Below are 24,723 nucleotides of genomic sequence, written 5' to 3' on the forward strand. Positions count from 1 at the left end.
ATCCTTCTCTCACTCATGAACAAGACCCCAAGGTACTTCAACTCCTCCACTTGCCCAGTATTTCATCCCCAACCCGCAGAACGCACTCCACCCTTTTACGGTTGTGGATCGCTGACACTGATTGGAGGTGCTGGTTCTCTGTGTGCATGTGACAGCTAAAGGTCACGGTCTGATGGAGCCAACAGTACCGCATCATCTGCAAAAAGCAGTGACCCAATCCTGAAGTCATCAAACTGGACCCCCTCAACGCCCTAGCTGCACTTAGAAATTCTGAACAGAATCGGTGACAAAGGGCAAGGCCAGCCTGCATTGGAAATGAGTCAGACTTACTGCCGGCATTGCGGACCTCTGACACCTGTCGTGCAGGGAATTGACGGCCCATATCAGGGTGTCCAATGCTCCATACTCCCGGAAAAACCCTGGCAGGAATCCCCAAAGGACATGGTTCAATGCCTTCTCCAAGTCCACAAAGCACACGTAGACTGGTTGGGTAAATTCCCATCAACCCTCAAGGACCCTCCCAAGGGTCCTTGCACGGCTCAAAGCTGCCAGGCTGAATCAAAGCCAAAAGAGTCACTTAGGTGTATGTCTTTTTTTTTTTTAACCATCTTAGATTTCTAATGCATTTTTTATATATTTGGTAGCATTAAAAGCTTTTTGAGGCGTTTTACCGCAATTGGCTGACTGGGATGTAAACACCACCCCCATCCCCCCACCTACCCTTCATTGACTCCCACAACCCTGAAAAGGATGAATGAATGAATGTGCCATTCCTTTTTGAGAATATTATATCCCAACTGCAGTTAAATTTGATGTTCCCAAATCTAAAGTTCTCTAAATTTGTACTATGACCTAACTTCATGACGACCACATTGACGATCACACTTATCCGACGCATTCATTTTTTGCTCAGAATAATCTAACTAAAGATGCCAAGCATCATCTGAATTGTAATCAAATAAAGCTTTTGATTTTGATTTTTAACTGCAGGTTCTTTTTCCAAACAATAGCTATAAAGTATTTTTACTGTTAACTGCCCTATAAAAAGGGATTTTTGTGCTCTCTTTAACGCTTGTTTGTGCCCCAAAGACTGCTATAAAACACTTCTTTATGATGTTGTGTAGCAACCACTTTTAAAGACAGCATTGAAAAAATCCAAATCCTGTCTCCTTATCTTTAGTCTGGCATCTCCTACTATGTGTCTGAAGACAATTACTTTAGAGACAGAAAGGATCAGTGGAAAATTTGACTTGTGAACATGGGTGTAGTTCTCCCACAAGCACAAAAGCCTGTGAGAGGATGGCTATAGGAGAGGGCTGACAAAAGGGGGAGGAAAATTAGGCTGGCCAGCATTCTTCACACAGTCTGGGCTGGGTCTGCTTGCTGCTCACAGGGACGGCCTCTCTTGTATTCATGGTGGGGCAGTGATAACCAGTGCCTTTTTTTTCCTTTTCATCCCTTTTCCCCTTTTCTTTGCACATGAGGAAGGCTCATGTCTGTCTGAAAGACATGATGGGCTTTGTGCATTTAAGGACTTTCCTTTTTTTGGTGGTCTCCGTGGCTCAAGTTTTGATTGTTACAAGTCAAGACGCGACGAGCGGTAAGTAAGGACTTTTTATTTTACCGTCTAATTGCTTGTGGCTGTGACATGTGATGGTGGTTGACCTTCAAACATCAATGCGGGCCTTTAAGTTCTGAGAAAGTACTCGTACAGTTGTAGCAAGTCACATTGCCAAAATTAGTAAAACATGTAGAGAAAGAGAATAAAAGATGCATCTTCAGAGGTTGACGTTTAGATAAATTAATGGAACTTATTGGCTGATTGTTGGTTAGTTACGTTTTGGATGGACTTTATTTCAAAGAGTCTTCATGAAAAAAGGTCAACACAGTTACTCTTATCTGCAAATGAAACAAAGGTTCTGGATGTTGAAATAGTCCAATAGACATGTGCAAGTAATTGCCAGTGATGTCATGTCAAGGTGCTTAAAATAAACACATTTGACCACCTGTGTGGTTTGTGTTCGAAGTTTTCCACCACCTTGCCAGCTTGGAACATTAATTTGGAGACACCTCCGATACTTACACCCCCCCGAGGACTGCGTTGTACATCTGTAAAAAGAATTTGAGCACCACAGCGTGCGTCCCCAGAGAGAACACGGGCTGCTTGTTAATTCGCGGCAGATGTGAGGACACATGAGAAGTGGAGGGGCTGCAGATGTGTTCAGCTGGCTCTGGCTGACACCTGAGATGCTCTTGTTTTTGGGCTTCCACCTCTCGGCTTTTTTTCAGAAATTGATGTCTGGCATCATCACCTGGACCACTTTGTTTCTCTGTGTTATGTCACTGGCCGCACTGAAAAGTTAGCAATATTGTCTCATAACAGAGTGTGGGAAAAAAATACAGCAGTCTAGGCTGTTTTGGTTCAATATACCTTTCCTTAAAGACAATGCCAGATTTTTACACTATGATACTTTCCATACCCAATATAATTTAGATTGTGTTACACAAAAGCTAAGCTAAATATAGGCTAATGGCGTAATACTGGTTAGAGCTCCACCTAGTGGTCTGGTAGACATTAACTGCCTAATTTGGACACAGCTTGCTTAGTTGAAAATATGACTTCAAATCCCTTGGGGTGTTGGTTTTTCAGTGCATCATGGGTTTACTCCCACAGTTCAAAAACATTATGTTAGGGTAATCAGATGTTCTGAAATGACCGTGGGAATAAAGTGAGTGTAACGGGAATAATGGGAAACAGGCAAAAAGAAAAAGAAATGGTGGAATGAATTAAGTGGAAAAATTTCTAGTTTAAACTGTATTAACACTGGACATGTCAACACATTTTGTCACATTGCACAAAGCTGTGATTGTGTTACTGATTAAGGGTAGAATGAGGTAAAATGTTCTTGACCTCTACCTGGAGAAAATGGCTTCTTGTGTCTGAGTTTTAAAATAGTTTGGATGCAACATTAATGTTTGCATGAATTCCAAATAGATTAATGTCCAACTGTAGTAGAATTTGACTGCATTCAAAAGATTAAAAAAAAACCTGTCCCATATTAAAGTTGTCTGACGTGGCCCAGTCAGAGATGAAGCATATGCTAATGCTATGTAGCATCGCTACACCATGTAATCTGATACTTACATACTGTACATAAGTAATTTGTTGGTTTTTCTTGCCTTTTTTTTTGGGCTAAATACTCAAATTCATTAACTTTAATTAATTTAATATACATCTTTTTTAGCGTAAAAGAATAAATTCTAGGTTTTTAAGGACTTGGTTTTCAGAATTTCAGAAAGTCACAATGTGTTTTTTAAAGGATAACAACTGTTTAATCCACTTTTTAAAATTTCTAGTGAATCCATCATAATACTTTTGATGAAAAGCACATGCCCCCAAATATTTAGAGAGATTTCTCGCTGGAAAATAGAAGTTGACAAGTGAGATCAAAGAGTCAACTTTACAGTCACAGTTAGAGATGGATCGACCCATAGTAGGACACCCTTCTTACTAAAGCAACAGAGAGTTTTAACAGTATTTGGAGCAGCGTTGAACAATGTGAACATGGAAAAATAGCATTAGGCTTGTGATTCCAAAAACAGAAAACCTCAGCCTGTGCCTAGAGTTTCAGACAGACAGAGGAGTCATACGTGTGTTTTTGAACTTCTCCCTCACACTTACATGGTTGTAAAACATCTATAAAGATGCTTTTTTGCACAACACATCAATGACTGTTAAATACACAGTAACAGACTCTCACCTTTTTTTTTTACGTAACGTTTTTTTAATCTCAGCAAACATTTTTCGCTCTTTGGGGGAAAATCAACAACGTTCACAAATCAACATACCAACATGAGGTCACCCCATCCCAAATGAATCCCAGTTGTTCATTGCTGACATTGCAACAAATGTGCTGCTTACTACCAACGTAGAAACGTCCAAACCTGTGACTACAAGCAGGTCCACGGATGGCTTCGATTAAAACCACATGCTGCATTTTCAAGCTATGACTTAATTACATGCCTCCTTTCTTCCACAGTTATGAGGATTGATTGTTCACTGTGGTGAGGTGCAGGTTGGACCGAGGTTTATCGGTTGTGTGACTTAAATGTGTGGTCATGAACCCATGATGTTCCAAAGCAGCAGAGTGTGGAGATGATAGATTTTAAATAAAGCTTGAGTCTGTGAGTATCACTCCTTAGGAACTATGTACAAACCCAACTGTTGCAGTCAGCAAATGGAGGACTGGGGTGAGAGATGATTTCCAGATGTGAGAGGGGGGGGAAAACTTTTTTGGCAGTGTTTGAAAAAATAGAAAAAAAGAAACGCTTTAGACTTTTCTGGAAGGGAAAGGATGGTAAATGGCCAATGTAAAACCCAAAGTGTCAATATTACCTTTCGCAAAGACAAATGACAAACTAACGAGCTTTTGGTTTCCATAAAAGTCTAATGAGGTGCCTTATCTTTTGTATCTTTACAGGTTTAGGTTGAAGCCACTGTTTGTTCAAAGCATGTGCAATTATGCCTCCCCCTGACATGTTTCCTGGTGCTTGATTGGTACTTAGACCGCCATCTGCTCTGTGATCCTCTCAGCTGTTTGTGTGGGACGATGACAGACAACACACTAAAAACAGAACAGGAGGAGTTTTTTAAGGCGCTGTAATTGTCTTAATCTCATTATAATTAACAATGTGCCACCTTAGCCCACTGTATAACCACTAAAAAAAGAACAGGGATGCAAAACCCAGATGTGACACAACATAAATGAGAGTCTTGAGTCTATTTAGAACTGAGGAGTCAGGAGGGAGGATTCACAAGTAATTGGATATTGGCATTTTAGTCAAAAGACTAAACTAGACTGAATAAAAATCTAATCTCTTAAACATCTTGTATACAAAATGTTTATTATTGAACATCAAGGTGTTTTAACAAAGAAAATAAAGCTTATACAGTTGAGTCTTTCTCCAAGATTTATTTTCTGTGAACAATTGAAAAGCAAACGAAACATTGAACTCCAGCTAAACACATGTATAAGTGACTGGAGTGTCAGAGTGGCAATGCAGTGACTTCATGGATATACATTTGTCACACTAAGTCACAATAAATTGCAACTTTCTTGTTCAGTAATGAAATGTTGCTAAAAACCTTAAGAGTTATAGCAGTGGATAATTGGATTTGCCAATCTGACCACAATCTGATGGGTGTGACTAATTCAGGTGAGAGTGTTTTAACAGGAACAATGAGCCAACAATCGGTAAATCTTGCAATTTTCTTCACATTTGTTGAGGTTTGAAGAGGTTTGTTCCATTGTAAGACTTGAAATGTTGCATTTAAATTTACTTCTTATCTTTATGTAGAAAATATTTTCGCAACATGAGCATTAAATAGCTCAATCTTCAGCATCAATTAAATCTGAGTCACTTAAATCGTATTAACTCTGACTAACTCTTTGGTAGATATGTGCCAAACCAACAGTTCTCTTTAGTTGGTCTTTCTTAAGTGTCCTCTTGAGAGTTCTGCTGTACCTCTTTACAGAAATAGGGACTGTTAGCGTTTAGGCTAAAGTTATCTCTACTGACAATTAAAAACTAACACAGGCCATCCTAAAACCAACATAACCTCAGTGTTGATGCTTTTACAAAGGGCAGCAATTGGCATCTCTTCCAGTGCCATTACCCTGATGTATGATTGTTGACACAGCTGGTTACAGTTTTTTTAATAAGATCTTGAGGCCTTGTTTTCCTGGTATCGAAGGTCTGTAGGTGCAATGTAGTACTTTTGCTCAGAATATTCTTCCCGTTCCCCCCATGATTTCTTCAAAGGCTGCTGTGAGCATTTTCTGTAATTACAAGTAAAATGTGTGTCTCATGAGGGAGTTGTTTTTGCTCTGTAGTGTTATGGAGAAAAATTGGGACTCAGCACAATCTGATATTAGCTGCTGTTGCTAATTAGTTAGCATATACAGTTCATTTGTAAACTGAAGTGACCCCAAAGCCCCTCGGTGCTCGATACTTAGAATCAACTACGGTAGTTGATTTTGACCTAAAAGTGGAAAAGTTGTTCAATGACAGCAATGTCTATAATATTCACAAGTATTTCGCTCACTTGTTTCAATGCCGCAAAACATTGACCGTCGGCCATAATTGCAGGTTGTGGGTCAACCTAAATTCTAAGTTGTAGCTGAGTTTGTGCACATTACATGTGCTGAGGGTGAACAAGTGGAGCTTAGAAGGGTTTTGGTGGGTGACAAAGGGGTTAGCGATGTGGTTCAAGTTATGTTTAGGCTTCTAACAACTTGTTGGACAGCTGATTGACTTTATGGGCAAATTCCTCATATATGTTCATATGTTCTTTGCAATCCAGGTGGTCCTTCAGGGGCTGTGCAGCAGATTCCTTCATGAGGGTTAACTGTCAAAATGTGAAAATACTGCTTTGCATAAGACTAGCCTCCAAGGAACTACAGGTCATAGCAAAGAATGTACAGTTGACATCATGAGGTCAAGTGAGGGGATTCTCTGAGTAGTTTATGAGCTGAAGGAAAAAGGAAAAAGTGTAGAACAGTTGCAACAAACGTTCTATTGTTGGGTTTTTTGCTAGTGTTTCAGCACTAAATCAGCAGAAGCCATATTAACCATTGTGGTGTATGTGGAGGAATTTATGGCTTTATGGTTTTATGTAAAACTCTGAAAACACATCTAATAGGAAAGAAAGACAGTCAGTGAAAAGAAGAAGCTATTCTTCTTATACAATTTGAGTCTGTACTGGCCGTTGGCGGCTGGCGGTCCAGTCATCGTTCCCCACCACAAGCGTCTCTCTTTAAGCCAGACCCATGACATGTGGAAATGTCTGCTTGAGAGCTGGTGACTCACATCCGGCCTTTAACCTCTAGGCTGCTGCGAAGAAGTGCAAAAGAGTTAGCGCTTACAAACGTGGCCTAAATTAGAGAAAAAAACATAGGTTGGAGGAAAACAACGTTCACACAGCAGCCACTCTGGCCTCCAGCTGTTTACGACACCAGGAAAAAATGATGTGTATACAGCAACAGCTCTGATTACCAGCTATGGTTATTGCCAGTCGGCTAGATTTAGAATTTTAGACATATGGGTGACATTAAACCAGCATTTTGTGCTTTAGTCAAGAATCTAAATCAGTGTTTCTCAAATGGGGGTATGTGTACCATTAAAGATTACGCAATGGCACTACAGGGGGAACTTGAGAGAGAGATAGTGGAAAATGAACAAATAAAGTGTCAGTCTTGGTCCCGCCCCAGGCGTAAGATGACCAGAAATGATAAAAACTCTAAAAATAAGTCTTTCAGGAGCCACTAAATCAGTGTTTTTCAACTTTGAGGTCGCCTGAAATTTCTGAAAAATTTAAAATGATTTCTATACTTTCACTTTGTGAAACATAAATCGAGTTAAACTAAAATGCAGAAATAGAAGGAAAAAAAAATTAATTAATAAAAATCTGAGCTCAAACATGACCAAAAACTAATTCTAGAAAAAAATGTCTTTGGATTTTAAAAATTCTTGATATCAAAATTGGATCACGATGCAAAAAAAGTTGAGAAACACTGCACTAAATACTGTTTCATTCCACTTATTTACAAAATGAGAATCTTTAAATTACTGTATCACTCATTCATTCCAGTGGGTGTGCACTGTAGCTGTTCTTACTCAACGTTCTTGAAGCCAAAAGCTTGGGGAGCTTCCATCTTGCAAATTTGACGTCATTTGGAGCCAAAGTCTGCGCAGTAGGGTCCGGCGGGAGGAGCCCTGGTACCATGCCCCGCCCATTTAGCGTACTGCCCTGATGACTTCCGCAGCCCAGCTATACCAAGAACACGAGTATATTTCCCGCTGGAAATTCTACCAAAAGCTTAGAACAGTTTAGTGCAGAACAACTCATTTTGACAATTAAAAAAAGATGAAAAAAACTGAATGGGAAAGTGAAATTGCCTCTCGGCTTTCCTTCACGACGTAACTGTTATTCACAAAGAGAGCTACGCAAGATCTGCGGCTGTCAATCATTGTCATATATGACACAAAATCCTGTTCTTCAACCTCAAATAACGTATTTAAAATAAACTTCACAGAAAAATGAGTCACAGCAGAGTTTATGTTTGGAAAAATATGATGTGACAGGTTTTTTTAACTTTACAGTTTGACCCACCTGTTATCAATGAGGAGGTGGGGTTTATGACCTATACTACAGCCAGTCAGCAGGGGGAGCTCTAAAAATAAAAGCTTCACTCCACCGTGGAGCTTGTCCCGTCCCTTCTTTTTACAGTCCGTGGTTCATTCCATTATTATGCTCTATAGTTGATTTTAAATACTTTTCTAAGCAAAATAAAAAATGATAAAAGTAAAAAATAATGTATCCCTTATCCTGATCCTCTATCTATCCTTTATTTATCCCTTATCCTTTATACCTATCATTATTATTACTGTTGCTGGCTTGCGTTTTGTTTTGTTTTTGTTCTGCACACCGACTACCGAGTCAAATTCCCTGTGCTGTTTTTTAAAACTGTACTTGGCAAAATAAACTTTTCTGATTCTGAAAATGTTGTAGTCGGACACAGATTCAGAAATAAGAGAAAGGGGTTACTTTTAAAAGGTTTGACACCCACTGAAAGGATATTTTCTTCAATCCTTCCTCCATTAAGTCCATCAATTCATTGTTCAAACCTTATAGAATCAACAAGTCAAAGACTCACCATAACAAATCTGTTAAGTTTACACAATCCAAACAACGTTGCACCTCACGTCAGTCTTTAGACCTTTGTTTACCTTTACAAAGTAAGGCCTCTATGGTTTCTGAGATAAAGCACAGTAAACTTTTAATCCTTTCATCATAATGTGGGAAGAGCATAGAGTAGAAAACACTACGCACCCAGCTGTTGGCCAGAGGGAGCAAAAAAAAACTCTAGGCAGAGAAAGAGAAATTGGATCAAGGGGCGATCCTGAAAAGTTAGATCTTCAGAATGAAAAACAGGCCAGCGAGTTTCCTGAGAAAAGATTAAGGACAGGTTTTCACTTCTTTTCTTTTCTTAATGTCTTTCGTCTTCTGAGAACTCTATGTACATTTTAACAAAGTTGGTCTCACTCCAACTGAGGAAGTCAGGAATTTCCTTTCTCTCATTGAGATACACATTTGACATCTAACAACAACTTTAATTAAACATTGGGATTTAAAACGGCATCACATCAGTCTGATCCTGTCTTAAAAAAATAATTAATAATGCAGGCTAGTCTATTGATAATACAGGTGCTTTTTTTGTTTTGTCATCATGTAGCAAAGAATGCTCTGTAAATATGTATTTATATTGTTCTCAAGAAGGAGCTTATTGTAAATGGTAAAGGGGATTTGAGTATAATTTGCATATTATTTATTCAATTCCTTTTACTTCTATGTAAATGGCTTAAAATGTTTAAATATAGCCAAATACATATGGTAAACTTTGAATTTTACGTTTATATATCATATTTAGAACCATATTTACTGGTATATAAGTTGACAGCATTATTTTTTATTAAATGGTGAAAGTGACTTGTGGACTGCATGTGTGTACAGATTGCTTTCTCACTTAGTTTTAAGTGGAGCTTAAATAAAAATGAAAAGCCATTTTTGGATGAAATATCTAAAAAAAAAAAAAAAAAATACAAGAAAAGGACAGTTTTGTATGCATGCACCAGTATACTAAAAATAATAACTAACACAATATAGGAAATGCGTTGATGTCTAATAGAGTAACTGTCTCTGACCAGGACTAAGAACCACTTTCTACCCAGTAAAGATGATGGACAGATAGTGGAGCTGAAGCCCAAATACAGTTATTTAAACAAAAAGTAGATGAATACAATAAATAGATAAATACCGTAGATTCTAAAACACAACATCAACTTATAAATGAATAAGCACGAGCCACCAGACACACTCTGATTGGCTAAATTGTTGGATAGGCATCTTCTCTAACCAATAGCATCCAATAGGGTATCTCATAAGAAAAGAATGCAAACCAAACAGTTTAATGCATCTTAAGAACTGGGCATGAAACTTGTAGCCCAGAGTGACTTAACTCTGGATTTGTTTTCACAAAATTGATACATTTCATAGATAAATACTGTATTATTGTTTCTGTAACTGTTCACTAATAATCTCACCTACTTTTCAATTTGACATTAGTGTGTTTCACATACTTCCTTCTGCTCAGTCTTGTGACTAAACATATTGTGCTTAATTTAAAATGATCTTCTCAACATAGTTTATGCCAAATGAAAATACAGCTCATTAATATGGATGATCGCTTAGTTGTAAGCCACTGATCACCACTTAAATCAACAACTTGTTTCTGATAGAATTGAATTATGTATTTTCTACTTTGCGGACATGTCATCCTCTGGTTCTGTTGTTAAACCTCTTTGTAACATTACTTTATATTGAATAGAATTTTAAGATTCATAGTTTTCTAAGTGTGACCCTGACAAAATGTCAGTCTTCTTTCTAAACTCTTGTGTTACATTTCATGTGACATTTCTTGGTGTGGAATTCTACAGTTTGCTTTTAAATGATGTATTGTAACCTTCAGTCAGTCTTTGATTGTTGTAACTAATAATCCTGTTATTCTGCCCTCACTGAACGGCCCCAGGGCACTGTCCTAACCTCATGGCCTCTCTTTGTCTCAGTACGTCTCCACTGTTTACCAGAAAAAATGGAGGGACTGCAGTAAACTTCAAGGGTTTCAATTACCAATGAAGAGAAAGTGATAAATCGTCCCTTCAGGGGCTTCGACAAAGATGACGTAACCACCTCGGCCCTGACCTTCCTCCTTTCACACATAACTCTCCACTCATCACTTATTTCTCCATCACCTCTGACAACCTGAGCCAAAGTGGTATTTCCTCCGTTTAGCACAGGTCTGATGCTGTTTAGTGTGAGTAACAGGGAAATGTGGAGTTCACCATAAAAACCAATTTCAAATGTTGCAACATTAATCAATGAATGACTATGGCTGAATCTAAAGCTACATTTCTGTTCCTTTTCACATTCATTCTTTTCTTTTTGCCTCTTTGTTGGATTTAGTGTTTTCTTTTCATATATTGTGCTTTGATGCTCCACATTGTCTTCCTCCATGACACACAACTGAACTTTTCTCCAACTTTTGTAATACGGTTTAATTTTTTTCCTGTTTCGCCAAATTAGTGCAATAATTTCTGATGCTTGAACTAAGAGGACAGAACCAATTGTTTTTAACCCTTTAGCACTTACCGTGTCGCCGGCGACACATCCTGGTATGCGCACATTAAAATTACCTTAACAAAAATGAAGGTAATCACGTTCTCCCCTCAGTAGAAAAGCCCACGAAGAAGTAGAGTGTAATAGTTGCCATAAAATGACCTGATTTTGCACATTTAGAAACAAGGAAACATTTATTTTTTTTACATTCTAAATTGTGTACAAAAATTTGTTATTCATTTGAGCTTTTATTGTTTTCTTCCTACTAAATCTCAAAAAATCTATTTTGTTTTTGTGTTTTTCTTCATTTTAAACTGATATTACACTGGCAGAACATGTAATGAATTGTAAAAAACTGTAAAAAAGTGTTATGGAGAAAAGAGTCAAATCACTTCCTCATATGACATTTACTGACCATTTTATCTCAAGATAAGCAAAAGAAAAACCAGGCGGAGATGTTGATATTACAGGTGTTAAAGGGTTAACACAGTTTTATCTATAAAGGAGAAAGTATGAAAATGAATGAGGGATAATTATTTAACCTAACTAACTTTATGTGCGTGTAATTCTCTGTACAGTCTCACTCCCTCTTTAACTCTTAATTTGTATGTTGTCTTTAAACATGAGGCGTGATGTCCCCAAGACAAGTATCTGTCAAACCTTTGACTCTTTCTGTAATCTTTGTTTTTTCAGTTCATTTCAGTTTGTTTTCCGTGTTTTGTGTTGTTTAAATGATCACCAGATTGTGAAAGTTGTCTTTGCAGTCAGCTCTAAAATGTAAATATTTGTGGGAAGGCGTTCGAGGCCAAGTTGGATTTGACATTTTAAGTCAAGTTAATGCCAGAAGCAGCTGCGTGTCTCCAAAAGCTTGTAGAGCAACAAAATGGAGACGCACTGGAATGGAAAACAGAGAATTTTGACAGAAAACAGGAGCGTGCAGAAGAAGCCTATTTGGACACAGTGTGCTTTGATAGGGATAGGGAGAAAGTCGAGGAGATTGGACCTAGGCTCGAATAGGATATGAGAGAAAACAGGCTAAGGCAGGAGAAAAATCAGGGATTTGAAAGAGAAAATGTTGCCTCTGGCAGCCATTTGGTCTGAGAAGAGGAAACGGATTCTAAAACGACTGCTGGAGAGCTGAGGTCAGACGATATGTGGAGGCAATAAATCTCTCCTGCTTTGTGGTTGTTTATTGGTTACTGTACAGTGTACTCTTATCCAAACTCTACTGAATAATGATATTGTTTCTGAACAGGGACAATTCTTGGCATGAACTCTTCTCTGATGTCCTCGTATGCTTGTTTCTTCTGATTTTTTATAATGCAAAGACAAGGCAGAGTAAGGAAGGTCATTTTGGATCACGGTCTGCAAAATGAAACCACACCACATGTTGAGCAGACATCGTGTTTTAGACTTAACTGTAAGGAAAAAACTTCTGCTTAAACAGTGAATCACATTTGGAAATCTGCAACTTGCTTTTTTTTGTCAATAAAGTACCCAGGTGTTTACTTGTTTAAAATTTATAATAGTCAATAGTGCTTTAATGTTACTTAAGATTTGGATTAAATCTATAATTTGTTCATTCTGAAGTGTAAGAAATGTTCAGATATGCTCTATATGAGCATTATCATAGTTTGATGTTATTGTTGTTCCATGTCTTTTATTCCCCATTGATTGAGAAAATTATGATTAGCTGTATGAATTTTATTCCAAGTCATGCAAATATTCTGAATGCATTGAAAGTGTTATTTAAAGTCTCCTTTGCCCTTCACATTAGCATTGTTTATCTCGCTGTTTTTGGCTGTGAGCTATTCTCCCCCAGTCCAATACAGAATTGATTTGAAAAAAGACACTCATGTTCTCTTTGGTGTTTAACCAGTGGTGAAGGTGACTTTTACTGTTCCAATTGTACTCTGTGATGCCACTGTACCGTTGTATTTATAATTGTATTTTTATTGCCCTATTGTACAGCACTTTGGTCAACTGAGTAGTTTTTAATAGTGCTTTATACATAAATTGGACTGGATTGTATTTAAATCCTTCATCCCAGTTACACACTTTGGGTGGAGTAGCCCTGAAATGTGGGCGTTCCCATTCAAATCTGGTCTTGCACGTATTGTCCCGTCTGCTTAAATTCTTTTCCTTTTACGTGCTTCTGAACCTGGAATAAGTGCAGCGCCCTGATATGGTGAAACATTATATTGCACTCAAAATATGGACTTAGTTATAATTGAAGCCACACTGACTCATAATATTGCAGCAGAGACTCCCAGAAAGAATGTATTTCAACCTGACCCTATCACTGTGGTGACATCACACAAGCACGCCAAAGAATTGATCACCAGCTTTTCTAATACGTTCACATTTATCAGTTCTAAATGGGACAAAATGTCTTACATTTCATTATATTTTATCCGTGCTGTTCACTCCTTGTCCTGGAAGGGGGTGACAGCAGTGTCGCGGAGCTGATCAGCTGTGTGCTGCGGTGCGCGCGTCAGCTGCTGCAGCTTGGTAAATGAAATTTTTTCACACTGTGTATAACGTAAAGCCACAGTTTGCTCACAGTACAGAGTAAATAAGAGAAACATTGATGATGATGATGATGATGCGAGCTGATCATTTCTGAATGCAGGAATGTAAGAAGTCAATAAAATCAGGCTTTCCACACAAACAAACGTTAATCTGGCGTTAATATGAGGTCAAAAAGAGAGATTTTAACTGTGGCCCAGACAGAAAATTGAGTCCGATCTTCACCCTACAGTAATCTGGTCAAATCAACCTGTTACATTGTTTATCAACGAAGGCGTTTCAAATGAAAAGTGCACTTTATCATTTACAAGCATTAGGAAAACGCCATGTTCCGTGATTTCTAGACAGCCCCAAAAAAATGACATCATGAGCCAATCTGCCTCCTTTACTTCAGACCGCCTTGATTATCAGACTACGGGCTTTTGTTTGATTTAGGTGTGGTGGGCGTGTCGCGAACCTGGACTGGAGAATACGTGCAGGAGAGAAGCGTTTTTACTGCAGGCGTGTAAAATCCAGATGGTAGAATAGAGGCCATAGTAACTGGTGAAACTAAGGGTTCACAATAAGCAAGGCTCCAAAGTGTTTTTAGTCATAATTATGCAATATAATCAACATGCATATTGGTCACAAATTTAAATTAAAATGAAAACAAATTTAAAACAAAAATAAAGTGTTGTAAAAGTGAACTATTATAAATTACTTGGTGTGCACACAAATAAATATAATGGAAAATATCTAAAAAACGATAATCCATGTTGAAACTACCATTGATTTATTTTATTATATATATATATATATCCTCTCCCCTAAATATTTGTCTATTATTAACTTGTCGTTGTCTCCTCTCCTCATCCATAGCACAATACCATTATTATAATTATTATATCACACGCGCGCGCGTGCGTGCACACACACACACACACACACACACACACACACACACACACACACACACACACACACACACACACACACACACACACACACACACACACACACACACACACACACACACACAGTATTATAATGTATATGATTTGTAAAAACAGTCTATGATCAATAGCCTTTTTTTCTGTCAAAAAAAATTATCGAGTGTTGTTGTTCTAAGTATAGTACATTTAATGAATTAATATATGATAAGTTAGTTTTTTGTGTTCATTAAAAAGTCCTGTGTAGCCCATAATGTAAACGATTTAAACAATTGTTGACTTTTTGTCTTATCTGTTCCACTCACTAACAGATGCTGTGGTCAAGAAACTATTTGTTTCAATTGTCTCAAATTTATGGCAGATTTTCAAAGCAACAAACAACTGTCAAGCTATCAGATAATGTGGTTGTGGTTTGGTAATGGAGAATGAAAGTTTCTGACATTTCTACATTTTTATAACCTGCACTAATAATTCAACCAAGAATTGCAAAAACATGGGAGATTTAAAGTTTATTGAAGCCAAACACAAAAGTAAAGAACAGGGTAGAACAGAAACATCCAAAGCTACCAGTACTCACGTTATTTATTTTATTTTATTTTTTTATACTGATTTTCTAGTGTTTGTTTTGTAAAGGGGACAGGTCTCCAAGCTATGACATATCTTTCATCAATAGTGTCCCCAAAGGAAGCAATAAAGCCGAATACCAGCTCTTGTTGATACAAGCAAGCACGTTACTGGTCCATATGATTCAGCTCAGCAAAGGCTTTACCAGGTGGTTCAACTCATTGCTGGACTTTCTGTTTGCAGTTTGACAAGGTGTTTAGGTCACGTGATCAATGTGCATCTGGAATCATCCTCAGGGCATTTAGAAATCCTGTATTTGACATGAGTTTGGGTCAGATTTGTGTTTACACTACGAAGCAACAATTTAAGTGCTTAGGTGCCAATGAGCACTGTCGTGTCGTCGTTTTAATTTGCAGGATTGAGTTCAAGTAATCAATCTCTTTATTTTTTTTGTTTAACTTTTAATTCATTTGTTCAAAATGGAAGAAACGACTAAAGACCGATGGGTCTTGAAGGTGAATCAGCTCTTAAGTTCTTAGTGTTTGACTAACTGTAAATGATATGTTATGCCCTAAACATCCAAGAAGTGAGTAAAGTGTATCATCAACGAGTGAGTGGCAGCGTAGTCCATCACCGTAGTCATCAGTGCAGGAACTTATAGATGAAGTTGAGAAGATAATAGAAAAGTTGGACCGCCCTTGTTTTGAACTTTGGCCTGACCTCAGGACCTTAGGTATGGTCAAAGATTTTGCCAGTTTCCAGAGAGTAAGGCTACATTCACACTGCAGGTCTTAATGCACAATTCAGATTTTTTTTTTAAAATCTGATTTATTTTATTTTTTTTGTGTGTGTGTGATTGTTCATATTCCATATTAAATGCACCTTCAATCAGTTGGGAGTATGAAGGTAATGCGACCCTGAAGTAACCCGTATGCACAGACAAGGTCCTAATGTGACACATGACTTCACAGGCACGAACGATGTTTGCGGAAATAAATATAGAGACGTCCAGCGTAGGACTGTGTGTCATGCTGAGAAAGCTTCTTTCCAACAGAAGTCAGAACTCATACCTTTAAAGACCATGTAAAGCTAATTCAGCCATTTTCTTCTAAACACATTAAATGGGTCATAAATGTTTTCCTTAAAACATGTACAAAGCCATTCAAGCATTTATAATTTAACTGTAGAGCGAGATATCAAAAACTTTCCAATTTCTGTGTTCAGGATTTAATGGGCGGGTCAAAAACCATGGCCGCGTTACGTAACTGAGCCATCATTAGCATAAACCCGACCCTGCTGCTGAAGCACACCAAATTTCCGCGGCCTCCAGCGGGCGCAATTCGGCCCCTAGCCGAAAACAAACAAGCCACAAATTCAGACTCGGTGTATAAAACATTTTCCGCTGGTGCCACATTTTCCATGACACATTTTTTGCACAGCGATTGTGTGTTTTGCCTCTAGCGGGCGCATTTCTGACTCTACCTGGGAGACAGACACATATTCTGAGCACTTTTGGAAGCACTATCAACGCTGTCTATGGGAGACAATGCTCTCTCCCATAAACACAGTACACAAAGGCTGTGACCTCCCCGCGCGCAGACGTGGTTCCAGCGCCTCTAACTGACACACCCCCAGCATTTCAGAGCAGAGAGAAGAACTTGTTTTTTCATAATTTTGAGACCTATTTTTATATGCTTCATCTTACAAACTTGGCTCAATGACACGTTTCTGTGGCGTGACAAACACAACAATTTCTGCTTTACATGGACTTTAAGGAGGGTGAAAAATAAGAGAGCCAGGTTCACTGTTGCCGTTTGCTGCTACATCTTTACAACGGACTGTTTGGATGGCGATGACGTAGGAGTCGGATAGAAAGCGGCTAGGCCGTCCAGACTACAATCGCATTGAAAAAAACCTGATATGTATCAGATTTAGGACCACATATGAAAGTGACTTGGGTCGGATTGGAAAAAATCATATTTGTGCTTTTCAGACTGTCTTTAACGGATTGGATACAAGTCGCATATGGGCAAAAAGATTGGATTTGGTCCCATTTGCCTGCAGTGTGAACACAGCCTAATTTATTTAATAGCTACATTAAACTTGTCCATTTAGGATTACTATCTCTAAAGCCAGATTATGAATTTCTCATCAATACATCTTATTTGTTTAAATGGTAATACATAGTATTCCAGGAAATACTGAGAGGAAAGTAGCTTGTAGCTAAAAGTCCAGTGAAACTACTCTAGAAGCAGAGGCCTCTCCGTAAAGACACTACGGGAGGAGGGGAGAGAGTGGAAGAGCGTGACCACAGTCCTCTATGGATCGAACATGGAACAGGAACAGATCATAACTGCGGTTGCATTGCTCAGTAAAGGATATGTTGGGGGTGGGGGTTTGTTTAGGGAAAAGCCTAGACCTGTAATCAGTACGGCACTTACTCATTTCAACTTTCCTGGCACGAGCATCTTTACCCCTCCCCTCGGCTCTTAGTGCTTTGTTGGTGCTCAGGAAGAGAGCATGTTCAAACTAGATCATTCATTTTGGGTTCAAGCCTCGTCGACGTCGCGCCACTGCTCCGCTCAACTCCTCCCAATCTGTGTGTGTGTGTGTGTGTGTGTGTGTGTGTGTGTGTGTGTGTGTGTGCAAATGAATAAAGGTCCTGCTGCAAGTTTTTATTAAACGCAGATAGGATGAGGTTTGATCTCATTGAGGTTACATTTGTCCTGACGTGGTGTGTTGACGGGTGGAAGATCTGGTATTTGATTCGGTAGAATAGGGAAAAAAATGAAAAAGTTCAAGGTTTCATGCTTTCCAGCTGAGGTTGGGGGTGGGGTTTGATGTCCACAGCACAGGGGGTTGGACGCAGAAATCTAGCCCCACTGCAGCTGTAATTCATCTGGCTCCAGACAAAGATCAGCCCATTCTCCACTGGGTATTAACAGAGCGTTTCTGTTTATACCAGTTTGATTCCATATACTATTGGATTTCTGCTAACGATGAATGTTTGACATGGACAGCTCTGCACTTTCATTGGATTAAACAATTAGTGATGCAATGACAGTAAAGATGATATTATCTTGTGTTAGCCTAACGGTTGGGTTTCTTACTTTAGGATGAGATGACAGACTTTCTATCAGTTAGGGGCATACTTTATATTATAGAGTGACTCATGGTTTCCATGAGGTCATTTTCTAACCTTTTGCCTTTTGTGCTGCTCCAACTGCACAGCCGAAAGAACTCTTGAAACCATCCATATCTTTCTTTTTTTTATTTTTTTTTGGGGGGGGGGGGGGGGGGGTGGCTAACCACAGCTGCCAGGTCCATTTCCCAAGATCTCCCTCCTCCCGGTTTTTTTTTTTTTTTTTTTGCTTTTCCCACAGATGTGCGCCATGAGTTTAGAGAAAAGATGTTGAGTTCTCTCTCAGGTGAGCAAACAGCGTAACACGATACCTGCACAGTTTGACACATGAGTCATGTTGAAGAGCCCCAGACTCCATGTTTAAAAACCAGAAGAGGAAACTGTTGTCGCCTCTGAGCCGACTGTTGGAAAAATCGACATCAGTGGGCAGGAAAGGGAGCGTGCCTTTCCAGGATCGTCATGATCAAACTTTTACAGCCGAAAAAAAAGAAAAAAGGCTGCATCGAATTAGCTGAGAGGAGGGGAAAAAAGTCCCCCTCCTCCTTCTCCTCCTCCTCTTCATCCACTCACTCCAGGCTTGTGGTAGGCTTTATGACGACTTCAAAAACCATGTCTTTCTTCCATTTCGTTTCGACGTCTACTGACACACACTGTTTAAAATCTTGCAAACCTCAAGTGGAAAACTGTTCTCCAGACCTTAGACCATACTGTCCTGCTGGGAATCTGAGTACTGATGGATGACACACACAGACACATGAACAGTCTATCCCTAAGCTAAACACCGTAAATTGTACCAAAAAAAGACCTAATAATGCAGTCCTTTTGGTAAAATGACAAAAAAAATTGAGTCTGAAGTTTTTCCTTTCTGATAAGTTGGCTCCCGTTACATAAAACGTTTCACGGTAATAAAAACCTGGTATTATTTCATATTATATGTAAAGATTCCGAGCTCTGCTTTTTTCCAAGAAAAAGAAATGTGCACCCATTCGCTGAAGGCTGTTGCTTTTCCTCTTAATAGGCCATAAATGAGAGTGCGAAGGGCTGCGCTTCAAAATACTTTCTGGTTAATGGAACGAGTGCTGAGAAAACATAACTTCAGGTTGGATATGCGATGGCAGTGTTGATTCTGAGAAGCACACACAGCTGGATGATTTAAAACATCAGGACAAAAGGTTCAGAGTGAGGCTGGTTTGCGGGGTCTTAGTTTCAGCTGTAGTGTTTAGAAGACATTTCAGCTGTCCTCTGATTTAGACCCACAACAGTTGTCGTGCATTGATGAGGTCCACGCTGAGACTGGAATATATAAAAAAAAACATATTCAATAAAGAAAAGAACAAAGGATAAATACAGTGACCCTCCTCCGCAGGAAGTGACGCGCTGAACCCTGAAAGAGTAAAGCAATATATTTTATAGCATGATGAAGAGGAGGGGGGGGGGGGGGGGGGGTTGGGGGGGGGGGTGAAGGGAGGAATGGTTATGATGGAAAATTACTGCTTCTTCAGAGCTCTGCTTATCAGAGCTTTGTTGAGACCTTGAGTAGAGACTGGTTTTTGCTGACACTGTGAATACAGCACAATCTGTCTGTATTGCGAGTAATCTAATCAAACATGACTCAGCAAACAAATAATGCAGTCATCGTGTACAAACTCATGAAAAATTGTACACATGAACACACATTTGATGATATGATGATAAATATAACAATGGCCGTAACAACAGACTTAGTCTTAAAACAAAAACTGCATTCTCGTCCCACATGTCCTGATTCCATTTTTTTCTTTTGTAGGGTCAACTGATTTTCCCCAATTCCATTTCAGGGTAAATCCACTAACGTTACACTTTCATCATCTTTTCCTGTTTCATTAACTTACTGGCTATTAAACTTCCTGAAATCTTACCAAACATGCTAAATAGGGTTAATAGAGTCAACTAAGTTTACATATATGCTTCACAAGATTTACAAAAACACTGAAATAATGCAAGATTACGTCACAAAAACGATGTTAGCCACACTGCTAGACCCGCACCACAAGTTTAATGGGAAAATTACCATGGAAGTGAGTGAAATGCTCACAAAACATTATTTGTGAAACCTTTAACTTAAACTAACACCCTTGTGTTTAGCTATATGCTTCTTCTATGATGTGTTATCAGGTAAAATGGCCTGTCTTTGTACCAGAGCCTTCAGAACAAATAATAAATGGACTTGATTTTTAAAGTGCTCTGATCACCAAATAGTTCCAAAGTGCTTTACAATATCAACTCATTCTTGCACCAATAGGACAGAGCCTCCATGCAAGGCGCTAGTTAACCAGTTTAGGGTTCAAGGACAATTTGACACGGATATATTGAACCTACAACCTCTCAATCAGGAGACGACGCCTCGACCACCTGAGCCAAGGTCGCCCACGGCTTATGCTGCCTGGCCCCCTAATAATCTGAACCACTTGTTCATCTCAACACATTAAAAACAATCACAGGATAACATGGTCACTAGATGAAGCATTACACGTAGCGGAATTGGACATACTGTATTTGTCTGTTTATCATACTTTCTAAACATTCACCTGTTTTTCAGTGAAAAATAGCATTTAAATGTGTGATATTGTCCAAAAACATGCATGTTAAGCATTTCCATGTCATGTTGGGGACTAATTTTAAATAAAACCAAGGAAAGGAAAAAACACGTCAATTGATTTTTCTGTTTCAGACTGTTTTTTATATCATGGGCTCTACTTTAGTGATTTTCCTCTACATGTAGTTAATATTGTTTTTCTATATTAATTAAGCAAAAATCCATCATAGTGTCATACTTTAGAGTCCTGGCTTTGTGCTTTTCAATGATATGAGGAGGTACATTTACTGCTATGTACGCTTGAAAAATGAGCTGTAATCCATCCTAACAGTCTGATTACAAACTCTACAAGCATAAACTCAGCCTCCAATTTTCCCAACATAGGATGACTTTCCACATTCCCACTACAATCCTGTTGGGGCAAGTTAGCATACAATACAACCTGAGTGTTCTCAGTGTTTCTGTGCGTGAGGATATTTGATCTACTCATGAGTCTCAATACCTTACGTACCATCACCTTAAAAGTCAGTAGAGATGAAATCAGGTTATTTTGTGGATCACTTTACCTGCTCAGAGTGCACAATCATAACTGCACAAATACCTAGAATTACCCAGAACAGGGATGGTGTTAAACCCATAATCAAAGGGTCACGTGGCATATTTGTGAGTAGACTAGTTTATAAAAAATAAAACAACCTTGCAGTCACTTTGCACTACCACTACTTACATTAATGAGCTTCCCCTTTAAGAATTGTAATTAAAATTCAATTGACGTGCATAATTTTCAATCACAAATATTAGAGACTTAAAGCTGCAGTATGCATTTTTTTTTTTTTGTAATTTAGTCTAAAAGCCTCATTAACTTTTGAGCATATTGTAATTCAGAGTGTTCTGAGAAGACACTGGACCTCCTTTTATTGGCTCTGTATTCAAGCTTTCAAGCTTCAGCCAATCAGAGATCTTTTTATAAAACATTGGCAAAAGTCAATGCGTGTCAAAGTCCTATCAGTAGTGAAAGTGCAATGGCATATGGGGCACTGATTGTAAAGTTGCGCATGCTAAAATAAACAGCAACTTTTTGCAACATTCAGCAACAAACCACGTTTAAAAAACGTAGGCTTATGTCAATTGCTACTTTTGACCAGACTTACAGCAATATTTGTGAAATTTGAGGTGTTTTTTTCTCATAAAAATATGTAAAATATTAAATCTAAATGTTATATATAAATCTAAATGTTAAATATTAAATCTAAATGTTAAATCTAAATTCAAATAGGCCTATGTCATGTTTTGTGTTACTTTTGACCAGATTTGTAAAATTTGTGATGTTTTTTCTTGTAAAAATATAATGCTAAATATTAAATCTAAATGTTAAATTTAAATGTCAAATCTAAATTTTAAATGTTAAATATTTAGCTAACATGCAAATTCAACATTTAGATTTCGTATTTAAGATAAAGATTACATTTTATACACACTTATTTAATGAGCCGAATGAATACAAATTTTAGCTTGTATTTTTAGTAGTGGCCAAAGAGGCTTAATCAATTTAGCATTAGCATTCTTTACACAGTTCAAGCCACACCTGCATCAGTTAAACTTGAGCATGATATATTATAAGTTGTGTATTATCAATTCTAATTATTTGTATTATTAGCTCTAATAGACAGAAGTGCACATATCCTTTTTGATCTGGTGCCCGGGGGAGCACCTCGGGTTGTGTGTGTGTGTGTGTGTGTGTGTGTGTGTGTTGTTATACTCATTATAGTCACGTGACTTATCTATTAGTAATGGGAAAGCCAGAGTGGCTCTTACATTAATTAATTCTAAATGATCTGAAAATAAAACTATTAAAATACTATTAGTATTTATATTATTTATTTTGTTTTATTTGTATACTTCACTTACTGTCACTCACTGCTGTAACAGTCACTTTTGAGTGTATAACGCCACAAGGTGGCGCCTCTTTTATTATGTATGGTTAATAGGTCACTCTTTTTCACTTACTTCCTCTTTTACTTTTATGTCGTGGACATCGGCCGTGTGTACTTGCACTGATGTGCTATCTAATTGTTACGAGTGGTGAAGCCGGCATATTTTTGTTATATACTAAATAAGACTGTGTAGAAATCTATGAATCTTGCTCATTTCGCTCTCTCGCGGCACACGTCCATGGCAAGATACATCACCGCCAACACCACCACACGTGACACTGCTCGCATGTGTCTGAAGGTTGTTGTAGAGCCTGTGTGATACAAAATGGTTGATTTTTTTTTTGGAACAGATATTACTAAATGGAATTGTAAGTATAATGTATAATGTTTAGTTTGTCACTTGAACTGTTCATGACATAAAGTGTACACACCCATTTTCTTTCACTAGTTTCCCTCACCCTCACTGTGTAGTCCTTGTGTGAACATCTGACAGACAGAATCACACACACAAATATTAAGTATGGAAATGTACATTTCAACATTTGACCTGGTGCACATTGTATAGTTTGGTTGCACAAGCGCACGTACACGACCACTAGTGTTCACCCCTGCTAATGGATCATACATTTTATAGAATCCATATCAGCAGAAGAGAACATATTTAGGAACAATAATTAATATTAATTAATATTTGGTTTGGTTGAAGGTATTTAGTGTTGTCTAGCATTGAAAGTGTGTGTGAGACTGTGTGTGTGTGTGTGTGTGTGTGTGTGTGTGTGTGTGTACCGTACTGCTCTGTTGTTGTTGTTGTTGTTTTTAATATGAAAATGTTACAATGTTTTTAGTAATACAGAGCATTTCTGCTTTTGCATGCAGCATAGTTGTGTTGCTAGTAATCATGTAATTCTGGGAGCATTGAAGGAATGCATGTTAACCTGCATTTACCTGTTGTTTGAGGCTCCGAGCTGCCACCTGCTGTTTACTTTAGGAACAGGTGAAGATATGAAAGCTACAGTGGAAGGGGTCAGAGGTCACACAAAGAGACCTGCATGTATAAGAACAACAATTAAAAACCAAACTATAGAGTAGTAATAGAGCAACTTCATGGTGCATGACTGGAGCAATAAGACACACAAACAAAGAAAATAATAATAATAAATTAAGAATTATTTAAATATATAGTCAGAATACTTAAAAACACACATGGCTCTTTCAAAGCCTTATGTTTTATGTCTAATTTGTTGCGGCTGGTGCGTCTGATGTCTCACGTCATGCCTAACGTCTCAGCTTTCTCAGCATCAGCAGCTCACAGTTTCCAGACATTTCTCACTCCCACAGTCAGAGCAGGAGGTGATGGAAACTCTTATTTAATGCTAATTAGCATTAGCATTCGTGTGTGTTTGTGTGTGCGTGCTTGCTTGCTTGTGTGTGTGCATGCATGCATGCGTGTGTCGGTTGGGTGCAATAATAACACCTGACTTTTAAGTTATGGGGAGTCAATGATTGTGCGCTGTAGGGGTTCTCAACTTATGGTTCTTAACCCAGAAATTGGTTGTGAAAAATACTTTATTTTGAACAGGATTTGTGTTGGGTGTCAAATGTCAACTATCCCACTTTTATCAAAAGGTATTAGTAATGTGTTCATTTTTCACATTTCATGTAAAGTAAGTTTAGTTTGTCTGAAAAAAAAAAAAATCTGGTGGAAAAAAGACATTTTTTTTGTTGTTTTTTTTAAACAAACATCAGTCTATCACTGCTATATGTGAAAAAAACAAAAAAAACAACAGTACATGTATTGGTAATTATCATTTTTT

At 38.2% G+C, this 24,723-nt stretch overlaps 1 protein-coding gene across 1 annotated transcript in view; it reads left to right on the forward strand.

Annotated features, from left to right (window-relative positions):
• The first annotated feature begins 1,330 nt into the window (after positions 1–1,330).
• LOC114454681 (collagen alpha-2(V) chain-like) overlaps positions 1,331–24,723 on the forward strand; it is a 46,901-nt gene continuing 23,508 nt past the window's right edge. Inside the window, exon 1 of the mRNA XM_028435303.1 lies at positions 1,331–1,600. Coding sequence (XP_028291104.1) covers positions 1,480–1,600 — 121 coding nt within the window. The 5' untranslated portion in view covers positions 1,331–1,479. The remainder of the gene's footprint in view (positions 1,601–24,723) is intronic.

This window comes from Gouania willdenowi, chromosome 21 (assembly GCF_900634775.1).
Source record: "Gouania willdenowi chromosome 21, fGouWil2.1, whole genome shotgun sequence".
NCBI lineage: Eukaryota > Metazoa > Chordata > Actinopteri > Blenniiformes > Gobiesocidae > Gouania > Gouania willdenowi.